Below are 14873 nucleotides of genomic sequence, written 5' to 3'. Positions count from 1 at the left end.
AGCAGAGATGCAATGTTGAGACCACCAAACCGGAGCCCCTCAACGCCTCGGATGTGCCTAGAAATTCTGTCCATAAAAGTTATGAACAGAATCTGTGATAAAAGGCAACCTTGGCGGAGTCCAATCCTCACTGGAAACAAATTCGACTTACTGCCGGCAATGCGGACCAAACTCTGACATCGGTCATACAGAAACCGAACAGCCCGTATCAGGGGGCTCGGTACCTCGTACTCCCGAAGCACCCCCCACAGGACTCCCCGAGGGACACTGTCAAACGCCTTCTCCAAGTACACAAAGCACATGTGGACTAGTTGGGCAAACTCCCATGCATCCTCGAGGATCCTGCCGAGGGTGTAGAGCTGGTCCACTGTTCCACGGCCGGGACGAGAACCACACTGCTCCTCCTGAATCCAAGATTCGACTTCCCGACGAACCCTCCTCTCCAGCACCCCTGAATAGACTTTACCAGTGAGGCTGAGTAGTGTGATCCCTCTATAGTTGAAACACACCCTCCAGTCGCCCTTCCTCCCAATCACGCCCCTCCAGGTCTCACCGTCATTGCCCATGTGAGCGTTGAAGTCCCCCAGCAGAACGAGGGAGTCCCCCTCTGGGTGAATGTGTCTTTGTAAAAACGCTTTGGGCACCATATGGTGTCTTTGTAAAGCGCTTTGGGCACCATATGGTGTTGATGAAGTGCTATGTAAGTGCATTCTATTTACCATTTATGTAATATAGACACGCGGCAGAAAATGTTATTCTGTTCTGTATGACTTTGCAGTTCGTTTTTCACTATGTGCCCTGAGTCAGGGCAGACTGTTCTCAAAGTTCAAAGTAGGACAAACAGAAATACATAACTGATATAATGAATATTTGATATATTAAAAAATATACTTTTTAGTCTGTTCTCTCTTGCTTGCTGTTGATAGCTTTGTTTCTCTTTATCCGCTGTTAATGATAACAATACTTGTGTAGCTTATTATGTGCCGTCATGGAGGTGAGGAGTAGTCACTTAGAGGAGAGGAACCACACCATGGGAGGATAAAGTTTAGCCGCACCAGCAAACAAATGCACCATAACCCCTGCAAAGCTGCAGCCTCTGACAATTTCTCATGGGACGACTGTGCCCATAAGCTGAAAAAGGTACAAAAAACATTTTCAACACCTCATGCCAAATGGAATGTGTCCCAAGCTGCCTAAAGGCCACCTTCATCATCCCCATACCTAAAACCTCCACAGTGACAGATCTGAATGCCTATTAGCCAGTAGTTCTCAATCTGATAGTCATGAAGAGCTTTGAGAAGCTGATCGTGGCACAGACTAAAAAAATAAATAATACATTGACACCACTGTGTAGTCCATCACTGGGGAACTGGGTCCTGGACTTTGTGACCAATTTTTTTGACAGAAAACAGCACTGGCTCCTCCTCCATCTGCTCGTCAGTGCACAAACTAAACAAATTGGTATGCATGGTTGTCGTCCCAGAAGGAAGCATCTTTATCCATTTTTTTTTAATGAACCTGCGATTGGCTTGCAACCAGTTCAGAGTGTACCCCGCCTACTGCCCTAAGCCAGCTGGGATAGGCTCCAGCGCCCCCCGCGACCCTTGTGAGGATAAGTGGTTAAGAAACCACTGTCATTGTCATTTTACACTTCATATCTTGCACTGACAATTTGCCTTGTTTTTTTCCAATTTGCACACGTCCTCAGCATGCGGGCGGACACACACACACGTGCGGACACACACACACACACACACACACGCGGACACACGCACGCCCCCCCACACACACGCATACTAAAAACAAATGGTAGCATGCATGCTAAAATCAAACGACAGCATGTATACTAAAATACGGTATAAAGCATTCTACCATGTGTTTTAAAATGGCAACTGGAGTAAAACAGTGAATTCAGTTGTACTGAATTCACTCTTTTTTGAAGTCTTAAATTTTTTGCTCCGCAATCTTTTTTTATTGTTTTTACTTTGCGCGGGGTTCGTACCTATCGCCTCCAGTGCGGCAGCTCAACACTTGCCACTCAGCTAAAGTTCTGGGCCACCGTCAGCCAGCCAAAGTAAACGTTGCAGTGCACTCTGCCTCCCATTTTGCCGCACAACGAAAAACGGTCAATTACAAACCCGCCCGGACGCCCGAAAGAATGTAATAAAGTGAATATCTCCCTGTAAAACAGCCTAATTCCTCACAAAATCAAGCTAACAATAGCAATGCCAAACACCATCTAAAGTGAAACAGCCAGTTAATCGAAGCACATCCACAAAGCCAATCTTTCCTTTTGCACCATTCTTTGTGAAAAGTACGAATAATTTTTCGTCCCTTACTTTGCTGAAGATTCGGTAGCTAATGCGTTGGTCTCCCATCCTTCAAAACATTTTGTTTTCCCTCAAAAGAAAGGCGTGAAAATAGTTTTATATTCTCCAGAGTGGCGTCATCTTACCACTTTGCTGTGCACTAAGTGTGTTTTGAATTCACGAATGCACTGTGTGAACGTACATTCGCAAAGGAATAATACAGCGACGTAAAAAGGTTGTGTAGCAATTTGCCTATTTGCGTAAAGGACTTTTCTACTGGGAAACTGACTACGCATGCGCAAACACACATCGCTATGTGGACAGGGCTGGGAATGCACCATTTTTGCCCGCAGGCCAGACGAAGTAATGAGTCATTTTTAATTGAGGTATGAAAATCACCAAATGTTGTCACTTTTAAACCTATATGTAGTGTAGGCTTTCTGAAATGAAAGAAATAATTAAAATAAATAGAAAAAGCCAAACGGTTTCAACTTTCATTTCAGCCAAGCAACTTGCCTATCCTGACCGCACATCACTGCTTTAACAGGCGTTCACAATCCATTCACATACCGCGGCGTAACTCGTCCGTCCGGCGCGGCCTTTGTTTTGGTGGATCGCTCCAATGCTTCTCGCAACTTGGAACGAAAAGTTTCAATGACCAGCGGTTGAATCCTCCCGGAATGAGCCTCGACGTTTTTTTGATTCCTCACCTTCCGAACCATGGATTTATCGATGTGGAATTATCTCGCAGCTGCTCTATTCCCATATACAACCGCGTAACTGATAGACTTAAATTGTGCCTTGTAAGCATGTCTCGACTTTAAGATGATGCCATTTACGGAGTTCCGCCGCAGTTCGAGTCGTTCTGCACATCACATCGCCAATTGGGTGGGGTCCAAAAATGGTAAACGAAATTAACTACAGGACAGGAGGTCACACTGCAGTCTGGCGTTTTATTTTATCTCTTTTTATTCACTTTCTCGCTCCATCTCCACATTTGAATACATACAGCCACAACTCTCTTCTGCCTTCGCCGCCGCCAACCTCCCATCCCCCCGGCAGTCCCAACACAGGCCAGCAGCCAACCGAGAACAAGCGTGAACCAGCCCACTAATCAGAAACGTGCATTGAAGCAGCAGCATTTACCCTGAAAATGGCTGGAAGGAAAACGTCTCCGGAACTTGGTGCACACATAAGACAAATTTAAGTGCGCCTTATAGTTTTAAAATACGTAATATTTTTTTGAAAACTTCTTAGGTGGTGACCAGTTTACTTTGGGCGCCCGCCCAAGTATTAACATGGTGTGGGAATGACTGCTCTTTAACTCAGCGAATATGTGAGGGGGATTGGGGGAGCTTCCAGTGCAGCAAGATTAACCTGCAGGCTAAAAGACTCGTGAAAGCCAAGGCTCGCTTAAGTGTTTTTGGTACTTCCACAGTCCGGGTGATATCAAAAATCGCGGATAGGGAGTTAGGAGGAATAACATATCCATATGAACTACTCAGTGTATCAAAAATAAACGAATACACACACACTCACACGCACGGACGCACACACGCACATACACATACTCACCCACATACAAAATAATAAAATAAAATAAAAAAATAAATAAAAAAGAGCAATGATGATGACATTACCGAATGAACAATACTGAGCTCTTCAAAAAAAAAAATAATAATAATAATAAATGTCCAAAATGGTCCTAGTTTGGGGCACAACCAAAATATATGAACATGATTTGCTGGGGACAAATTGCACCTGCCGCATGAGTCATTTACAGAGGGGTAGATCTTCGACAGCCTGGCATTAGTATAGTTACCCTAAATACATGCATGAACAAGACACAAGGCCGAGTTCCATTTTTGCTCAGATAATTCAATACCAAGGCTTTCCTCCTATATATTCTTAATGGCCGTCAGGAATGACGAGGATGCTAGTCAAATTGATTTATATAAGACAGATTTATATAAGACATCCCTTGGCAATAGAGTCCACCGACAGAAGAGTGTCTAACAGGGTTTCAGGGGGTCAATTTGGAAAATGGGGGGAAAGTTTTTTCACAAAGTCCCTAGCCTGGAAAAAACGGAAGAGGTGATGCCCTGGGAGACTTTGGAAAACTGTTCAAATGAACAAAACATATTGTCTACATACAGATCATTAACTGACCTTATCCCCTTGTCATACCAGACCCGGAACACTGGATTGGTTCTCGATGGTTAAAAAAACATAGTTTCTGTAAACCGAAGTCTGGACAGATGGGCTGGAGAGCCCAACATGCTTCCTGTACTGATTTCAAATCTTTAAAGAAGTTAACACTACAGGACATCCAACTACACGTGAGAGTGGAAGTGGGAGTTGCGAGCACAAAAGTGAACGCAACAAAAATGGTGACAGTCTATTTTCCAGATCTACCCATCCTGGCGGCAAGTCCGGTTTTTCGCACAACCAAAACAAAAGCTTCTGTATGTTAGCTGCCCAAAAATACCTAAAAACTGGCAAGGCAAAACCACCTTTGTCCTTAGGAGACCGACTTACGAATTCTGCTTGGTTTACCAGCCCATAAGAACGTTGAAATCAGCCTTTCCAACTTCTCCCCAAAAAAAAAGACTTAAGCAAAACAGGAAAGTGTTGAAATGGGTACAAAAAGTTCCCCTTTGTCTTGCTGATCAGAGGACTGAAATTGTTGCGATATATACCCGAAAGAGAAATCTGTATACCCAAATATCAGAAGCCGCCAACCGACCATTTAAATGGTGATATGGAAGGGGAAACCTCCTAGGCAGAGTTGTTAATTGTCATCAATTCACTCTTTTGATAATTAATCTTATAACCATTTAAGATATTAAAATCATGGGAAAAGAGGGTCCGAGACATAGAGAAGGTGAGCTGCATAAAGAAACCTTATAGACTGTACTCGCCCGCATAATGCCTTTAAAGTTAGCCTCTGAACATAGCCAAATGGCTAAGGGTTCTATCACCAAAATTAATAGCAACGGGGAAAGTGGGCAGCCTTGCCTAGTGCCACGATGTAACAGGAAATGGGGAGGTAACATTTCATTTGTCCGAACCAAAGCCTTCGGCAAACAATAAAGACGCTTCACCCAATCTACAAAAGCCCTGCCAAGCCCACATTTGGCCAGTACTTTGTGTAGAAAGCCCCATTTAGCCCTGTCGAAGGCTTTCTCTGTGTCAAGTGATACTACAACCTCCGGCACTAAGGAACTTTTAGAGTTGATGATGTTAAGAAAGCGTCTGGTATTGGATGAGGAGTGTCGACCTGGCATATACCAGTCTGATCTGGTCCAATGATAAGAGGTAAAACATGTTGCAGACGAGAGGCAAGAATCTTTGAAATAATTTTAAAATCAACATTCAAAAGAGAGATAGGCCTATAACTGCCACAATTCAAGGCATCCTTGTCCTTCTTAAGAAGCAAAGTAATAGTGGCCTCCGACAGTGTATCAGAGAGACGGCCACAGGCAAAGGCTTCATTATACATGTCTCTCAGAATGGGACAAAGCAAAGATGAATAGGCCTTATAATAGTCAGCAGTAAAACCATCCCGGCCAAAAGTAATACGGGCACCCAAAGGTCCTGAAGTAGCATTATCTACCTGGGGAACGTCAATTTAGTCAAGTATGACATCGGGAAGGGCAGGAGCATCTGAAGTATAAAGAGCAGCAGAAAACTGCAAAGGTTTGGTTTATACCACTTGGATCTGTTATGGTTACCCCTGAAACAGACTTTATCATTGGGATTACTCTATCAGATGCCTCAACCCTGGCCTGATGTGAAAGAAGCTTCCCTGCTTTATCGCCAGATTCATAAAAACACTGTCTGGATTTCAAAACTCAAGTTCTGACCTTTGTGGTAGAAGCCAGATCAAAGTCCATCTGTAAAGTGACACGTCGTTTATAAAGGGTGGGATTGGGATTAGCAGCGTACTGTTTATCAACGTTTTTAATTTCCCCAAAAAGACCAGAAATAGTGGAATATTCCTCTTTTTTCCTATTAGAGACGAATGAGATGAGCTGGCCCCTGATATAGGCTTTAGATGCCTCCCAAAGAGTGCCCCTAGTAACATCTGGTGTATCATTAATATCAACAAATAAAGAAATCTGAGATTGTATAAATTGTTTATAACATTCCTCAGCCAAAAGCACAGAATTATACCTCCACATTTTAGGTGGGCCAACTCTCGAAAGCAAGGCCAGATCAAGTGAAGTTGGCGCATGAACAGATACTGCAATACTTTGATAGTCCACATGTACAACCTTTGAAAGCAATCGCACATCTAAAAGAAAAAAATCAATACGTGAATACTAGGGGTGTAACAAAAAACGATTTGAACCGGAAATCCGGTTTTGATTTCAACGATGCGAGTGCACCGGCACACGGACTAATGAATCGGTCTAAAAATAGCATGAACCGGCCGATGGCCCGGTCAAAACATTATAAATCGATTTTATGTAGCTGGTACAATTTACAGGATGCATGCTCCCCGTTCGTCACGTTGCCAATGACGAGGAGGGGGGAAACATGGCCATTTTCAATTTGCATACAGTAATCCCACAATCCTCGATGCGGCCAGGGACTCACGTGATTGGTTACAGTTCATTCACAACATCGCTCCAAGCCAATGACGCAATGCTTATATAAATGCGGCAATGCCTTGTATGCTAGTAGGCTGTTGTAAATACAGTAATGTAATGTTTTGATCACTTCTCAATGTCAATTTCACGAGACGGCGTCTATGAAAGATGACACGCCACTCGTCATGCGTCAAAAATGAACAGCCAGCTTGAGTCGCAAAAATCACTACAAATTTTCTATTTATGTTCTTTAAGTAGGATGAAATTAAAATAAAATGTGAAATATGAAACTTGAATATGAAAAATCATTGCGATGGTCCCTGCGATGACGAAACCATCACCCCTCCTCAAACTCCTTTCAGGGTAGGGTAAGGAGTGACTTAAATACAGTAATACAGTATTGTTGTGTTTATTGTGTATTACGTTGGGGGGGCTACAGTCTGTTGAACCATCATAACATTTTAATTTCATTTATGTGACACAGGCCACACCAAATTGCAAATAATCTTTTAATTCACACAAAATTAATCATTCAAATTTCCCAATGCGGTATTATGACCTCATTTAAACAAGGAAATACCACAAGGAGCAACAATAAAATAACCAAACTTTGGCTGATGCCTCAGAAGATGAATTGTAAGATGAATGAATGTGATCTTCAAAGTTGAGGCTGAGTTCATCTGTTGAGAGGTCAAACTTCCTAAACTTTTAAAGGGTTCAAATCTCGGACATTTTATATATTATAGATATTTTAACAGTTCCTGAAAATTTCCGGTTCATATCTTTTTCCTAAGGTACTGTTTGCTATGGACATTTGAAAGATGCAAGTACCAAAACTTGAAACCCTTTTTTCTCAAAACTAGGGATTTCAACCTTCCAACAGTCAATTTTTGAGCTACGTCCATGTATTATATATCATTTTAAAGGGAATTAAATGCAGAAATCGAATATATCAATATCTCTATATTGATTTTTTTCGCACATGAGGACCCTTTTGCCAGAGCTGGTCACATATGTTTCATAATAAAAATGAGAAAAATATAGGGGTAACTAACTACCGGTATACAGACACAAAAATATATATATAAAACTGTCACTCTACTACCATTTGGACCAGCATCATAATACAATAACATAGTGGAGCTGAGTGTTCTTAAAAATGAGGTAGTGGATTTATTCCTAAAATAAACTAGTATTTATTATTGTAGGCCACTGCAACAAACATTAACACTGTGCTTGCATATAGGAAAATAAAAGTGTTATGTGTGATGATTACATTTGAATGTATTATAATATTGAATACAAATCATACTCAAATAAATGAAAAAAAACCCCATTGCCTAAACATTAAAGAACCTTAAAATAAGGCTGGTATTGGCACAGATACCTGATACTCGCATATCAATACTTACAAATGTTGCATTTTATTAGGCAGATGCATGTTAAAATAGCATTTTAAAAGACTACTTACTAATTTGGTCTGTAACATGTCGGAGCATTACATATGCAAAATGTTGATCGCTGTTTTCCAAAATAAAAGTAGATGTTTGCAAATGTGCAAATTATGAGATTTAGATAATTTTACATTAAACAAGATATTCAAACGATTAATGGAGTATCAAATTAATTATAAATTAATTTGGCAGTTGACTAGTGAATCAAAACGTCAAGTAATCGAATAATCATTGCACCGAATCGAACCGAATCGTAATCCTACTGAATTGAATCAAATCAAATCGTTCCATTTTAAAATCAAACCGTCTTTGTACCGGATCGCACCCCATGTAGTGGGATGCGTTTCGAATCGTCTTGGAGAGATTTACACCCCTAGTGAATACGTATGATGAACATGAGAGAAAAAGGAGAAAGTCTTTTTCGAGAATACTTGTGTCCAAGGATCGGTAAGGCTATACTGCTGAAAGAGTGAACAAGGTCCTTGCCGACCGCGTAAGTGGAACTGATTTATTAAATGAACGATCCAGCACCGGATCCTGAACAAGATTAAAATCGCCCCCATAATTATATAATGGTTTTGAAAAATGTTTGTAAAAAAAAAAAAAAAAAGAACTGTTGTCCCAGTTAGGGCCATAGACACAGACTAATAGAGAAGAGGTGTATCCGAAATCATGACATACCTTCCATTTATATCGGGAAAAGACTTATCTACCACAAAAGGAATACCTTTTCTGATAACTATAGCAGCATCCCAAACTTTACTATTAAATGTAGAGTGGTACAGTGCTCCAAGGGAATAACAAATCTGGCATCTGAAAAGGAGAAAACAAAAGAGAAAGACAAACGGTACAAGAAATGTTTTTAAGTACAATGTGTCCAATACACAAAGGTGTCAACAACACCAACCACAAAACCTCCAGTTTCCATCTCCCAAATTATAAGGAAGCATCAAGATAATGCACAAGAAAGCCCACAAACATATTGCTGAATCCAAGTAAACAAAGGACATGGATTACTGGTACAAGGTTCTGTGGTCTGATGAGACTAACATAACCTTATTTGGTCCAGATGGTGTCAAGCATTTGTGGCGGCAACCAGGTGAGGAGTACAAAGACTAGTGTGTCTTGACTACAGCCAAGCATGGTGTGGGAGTGTCATGGTATGGGGTTGCATGAATACTGGAGAGCTACAGTTCATTAAGGGAGCTATGAATGCCAACATGTACTGTGACATACTGAAGCAGAGCATGGTTCCCTCCCTTCAGAAACTGGGCCACAAGGCATGGTATTCCAACATGATAATGACCCAAGACACAACTCCAAGATGACCACTGCTTTGCTGAAGAGGCTTGAGGGTAAATGTGATGGACTGGCTAGGCATCTCTCCAGACCTAAACCCCATTTTACATTTCGGGACATCCTTAAATGGAAGGTGGAGCTGGAATATCTGCCAGGTCCGTGATGTCGTCATGGAGGAGTGGAAGAGGATTCCAGTGACAACCTGTGAAGCTCTGGTGAACTCCAAGCCCAAGAGAGTTAGGGCAGTGTTGAAAAATAATGGTGGTCACACAAACTATTGACAGTTAAAATTGACACTTTCTGCATTTTCACTTTGGGGTTTACTCACTTTTGTTGCCAGAGGTTTAATTAATGATTGTATTTGTAGTTATTTTTAGGGAGCGATACATTTACATTGTTATATAAGCTGGGATATACACTGTTGTCTATATTACAAAGCAGTAATTTCATTCTATTTTAATAGCACTGCAAGATTTTGGAGTTTATGACGACTGAAAGGCAAGAAAGGAGCTTGGTGGACAGCCATCACAAAGTCATGGTGCCCATTTACTGTATGTCACAAAAGTGATTTCGCCACATTTGTCGCATTGCCTCACTAGTCCAACTCTACATGAGCAAAGGGTGTGCCGTTACTCTTAACCTTGTGAACAAGCCAAGCCGTGCAGTTTGATGTTTCATGTATCATTAAATTGTTGAAAGTTTAAAATGTTAAGAATCTTGTTCACATACACATGTTTTGACTACAAGGGGCATTTCCTCCCAATATTAAGCACTTGTGTTAAAGTAGAAAATGTAAAAAGTCTATGCACCCATGATAAAATCCAGGTTTTGGTTATATAAATATAGCGGCAGCAGTATGATGACTCTCATTTAACAGGAGTTTGAATGTGATTAGTTAATTCTAAACACTGCCACATCCCCTGTTATAAGAGTGTCCACTCTTGTGCAACCACATTAGCTCAGTTGATTATTTTCACTTACCCAAATATTTTATTTTTTACAACTTAGTTGTACAGGACAGGTAAGGCTACAGGTTGTAAGTCACTTCAATGGTGGAAAATGTTGTTCAATAATTGATCTTGGTATCTTTTTTTAATATCTCATTTTGACCAGGGATGTATGTGGACTTTATATGCACTGTAAATTTGTAAAGAAAAAAAAGCACTATACCTATTGTTTTTGTAGAAATTGAAAATAATGCTCTGGTTTGATATCAGGAAAAATAAAGCAAATCCCAAAAGAGGATAAATAAAAGTATTTCTGAATAATGTAGTTAAAAATGAGAAATCTAAGTTTATTTTAAGGCTTTATTGGCTAGCCATAATATATACTGTATTGGTCAATGTTCCCTCTAATTGTTCAAGTGTTTGAGCATTCACACAAACTTCCTAAGCATTCCTTAGACCACGGAAAGCAACATCCACAGACTTATACATGATGTCTGTGCTATATATATATAATTATATATGAAGCCACTAGTGGCCATCTTACATTGCCACTGGATAAGCATGCCTAACTTGAATACATTGATTTCTCTGCAACATTTTCATGTTAGATTATATTTTACGGTGAAAATGACACCTTGTATGGGATACGGTTTTTATTTTGTTTGGTTTTATTGTTTTTCAGATTGATGGCTTTGATGTGAAATGCGTGGATGAGTATCATCTGACAGGAATTCAGTCAGACATGAATGTGCAATGGGAGCACAGACCTTCTAGCACCACGGCTGGGCAGGTGGAGAATCGAAATGAGTTTAGGGGGGAAGGCGGACCAAAAACAGAGCGCAGTAAACCTAATAAGACTCAGATTTCACGTGGCTTGGTGAGTCTGATTAGAGTAAATAGTTGTTTTTGCTAACAGAAATTAAGATTTTCCCCATGATTTTTTGTCACGTTTCAACATCTTTTTTTAATTGATCCCTTTAAAGGCCCGGATGACTTTTGAATTGTGTGAAGACGTGTCACTGGGACATTTATGGCTGGAACTTCTGCGTTTCTACACTCTTGAGTTTGCGTTGGAAGAGTACATTATCAGCATCCGTGTAAAAGCACTTCTCTCTCGGGAAATGAAAAACTGGCCTCGTCGTCGGCTTGCTATTGAAGGTACATGCCAAAGTCCTTAGATTAGCTTGTTGATCCTCATAAATCTCAAAAGCAAAAACTGACTGAAATCTGTTTCTTTCCCTAAGATCCTTTTGCGTTGAAGAGGAATGTTGCACGAAGCTTGAACAGCCAAATGGTGTTTGAATATATACAGGAGCGGTTCCGCACAGCTTATAAATACTTTGCCTGTCCACAGAGAAAAGGCAGGATGGAGCAGAAATGCAAGATGGCTGGCAAGCAAGGGTCCAAGTTGTCCCGCATAGAGAAAAAGGAGGCTGTTTCAACTAAAATCGACACGAATATTCAAATGACATTCCAACAATCAAAGGACGATGGTCGAAATGTGAGTGACAATAAAGCTAGTTTGGATCGGTGCATAAAGGAGGATGAGAAGACGCTTGATGGCAGCCTCATGGTTATGGCCCTCGGTGAAGAGAACAAAGCCTCTGAACACACTCCTCTTTCTATCAACGGCTTAATGCACGAAGAAATGGAGGGTGAGGATGAGAAGAAGTGTTTTTCCGAAAAAGTGGGGATTGTAACATCAGAAGAGCTTCACTATATTTTTGATAAGATGATTTTCACTGGCGGGAAGGTAATAGACAGACCATATTCAACTTATTGAATGTGTTTTCCATAATGATAATTTTTAACCAGACACAAATTGCAGCATTACCCCCCTCTCCACCTTCTTTAAATATTCCCTTATATTTCTTTTCAGCCTCCAAATGTTGTATGCAGTATTTGCAAACGAGATGGTCACCTGAAAGACGACTGTCCAGATGACTTTAAGAAGATTGAGTTGAAACTCCTGCCTCCAATGAACAACCATTTCAGAGAGATCCTTAATGCGCTTTGCAAACTGTGCCACTGTGTGTATTTGTGGGTTTTCATAGAATTTTGTAGTTATAACTTCTGTCCTTGTATGATTTAATTCCATTTACTGCTTGTTAACAAGCCTGGTAACTAATGAAGAGAAAACAAACGCAAATACAGTCCTGCTGTCCCACCTTGTCACTCTTGATGAAAATGAAAATATAAATGAGATAAAAGATGATCACTTCAGCTTTGATTTCCAGGCATTTACGTCTGCATCTGATACACCACTCTTTGAACCCACCCATTTTTTATGTGATCAAACGTATTTGAGCTTGTATCTTACACATGTTTTATTAACCCAGCTGGTTATAGTGTTGATTATTTCAACAAATGTATGAACTCAGTTTCAGATTTAAGTCTTGCATGTGCAGGCTATATTTACAGTTAAAGGTGTCGCCAACATAAAACACGTGAGAGCTGTCTATATCGTAAACAAGTAATTGGGAAGTTGAGATGAGAAAATTAATCAGAGCCATTGTACAAACATTGCCCATAAGTACAAGCTTTTAGAATGTCCTTGAGAGGAAAGAAATTGCTAATTTACTCAGTAACGGCAACAGGCGCTGACAACCTGGAAAAACATCACAAAAGAATGCAAGTTTGATGTCAATATGCCATATTCTTGATGCAGTTATTGCAAACAAAGATTTGCATGTCTTTTTCAAATTAGTCTTAGTCTTTCCATTCCATTACATTTGTTCATGACATTTCATTAAGCTATCATCAAATTTGTGTATCAGATGCAGAAGTAAATAAAAGCTGGAATGTTGATCTTTTGTCCTTGTGACTTATGTCAAACCCAAATGTCAACAGCAAAAATTGGCCTCACTGTTCCAATACTTTTGGAGTGGAGTGTGTATATATCGCTTCCGTTAGACAGCGTCCTCCCATCTCCCCAAAAAATGTTCAGGATTTTTTTTTAACAGTGTATTTTTTTAGTTATTAACATTGTGTCCTGAGAGCAATGTGTTTTTTGATCAAGTAAACCCAAATACTTATACAAAAATGCAGATTAACCTGATATATACCTTTTCCATAAATTTGCCCCTGTAAAAAATCTGTGGATATTCGGGGGTCCACTGTCTAGTCACGAAACTCCAGTTGCACATCCCTGGTCTGGGGTGTTGTACCTGCTCTTTAACTCACTACCCTGCAGGATTGATGGTACGGAATATGAATTGATTGAAGAATTGCATTTTTTTCAGAAATATTGTAGTATTGGCAATAAATCTGAGTAAAATTAGACCCACCAAATTGTAAAGTGTCTCAAAATAACTGAATCACAAGCGTGATGGATGTTTTTCTCTGATGTAGATGAACTGGCACCCACAAATACTGAGCAGCAGAAGAGAGAGCAGATCCTTGCCAGTCTGGAAAGGTTCATAAGGAAGGAGTACATTGGTAAGAACATGCATAATATATGAAATTTGATCATGCTCACCAGGTTGCCGCTGCGTTTAATATTGTGGTTTCTGGTTCAGTGTGCTAGTTACAAGACTAAAGCAAAATATTATATCTTTGAGGATGTGGCAGTAGATGTTCAGAACCAGGCCCATAATATTTTAAGGCCATGGATACAATTCTCTGCTATAATTAATACACATTAATTAATATTACAAAAAACAAAGTGTGAAGCAAAGTTCTGTGCAATGAACAACACAAGGAACAAAGTTAAACAATAAATATATAAATGAATAATTATTGTTATCTTCGTTTCTTGTGCAGTAGTTTTTCAAGAACGAGTTCGAAGTTCGAATCCACAATGGACTCAAATATAGCAAAAAAAAGATTGGGTGGGGGAAGACAGACCTCTCAGTTTCGGTACGTGCGCGAGTGCAGAGGGGGATGCCGCCGCCGACACTTCCCTTTCAGCCGTGCACTGATTGCGGGGAACTGGGGACATTGTCAGCCTGTGCTCGGCGCGGAGGCTGTCATACTTAATAAACTGTATTTGTTTGACTTGGTGCTGCAAAAATCTCGCTCGTTTGCAAACCCGGAAATGTATTAGCGTGTGAAATCCTGCGCAAATGGGTGACGTCAGTACGCTGCTGTACGTAAATGTTGCGTTCAAGTGCGCCATTGAAAATCGTCAATTGTTCTACTCCTGTACAGTCACAACTCAAAAAGACGTGCTTCAGAACTGAAACATGGCGCCATTTTACCCATTAAGGCCTAAAGCGCCTGGCAAAACTAAAATCTATAGGTGACTTCAGAGTCTCTCCCGAAAACCTG

General features: G+C 40.4%; 1 protein-coding gene across 5 annotated transcripts in view; it reads left to right on the top strand.

Annotated features, from left to right (window-relative positions):
- The window catches only part of tut4 (terminal uridylyl transferase 4), a 65626-nt gene that overhangs the window by 14929 nt on the left and 35824 nt on the right, over positions 1 to 14873 (top strand). For all 5 annotated transcript variants that reach the window (XR_015096477.1, XM_086089133.1, XM_086089134.1 and 2 more), the window contains 5 exons: positions 11287 to 11481; positions 11588 to 11762; positions 11849 to 12357; positions 12484 to 12634; positions 13956 to 14042. Coding sequence is in view for 4 of the 5 variants with exons in the window: in XM_086089133.1 (XP_085945259.1) it covers positions 11287 to 11481; positions 11588 to 11762; positions 11849 to 12357; positions 12484 to 12634; positions 13956 to 14042 (1117 nt within the window). In the remaining variant the exon portion in view is untranslated. The remainder of the gene's footprint in view (positions 1 to 11286; positions 11482 to 11587; positions 11763 to 11848; positions 12358 to 12483; positions 12635 to 13955; positions 14043 to 14873) is intronic.

Source organism: Leptonotus elevatus, chromosome 11 (assembly GCF_054856555.1).
Source record: "Leptonotus elevatus isolate MCC_2025b chromosome 11, RoL_Lele_1.0, whole genome shotgun sequence".
NCBI classification, from domain to species: Eukaryota; Metazoa; Chordata; class Actinopteri; order Syngnathiformes; family Syngnathidae; genus Leptonotus; species Leptonotus elevatus.
The sequence above is the reverse complement of the archived record's forward strand: the minus strand, read 5'-3'. Positions and strand labels throughout refer to the sequence as shown.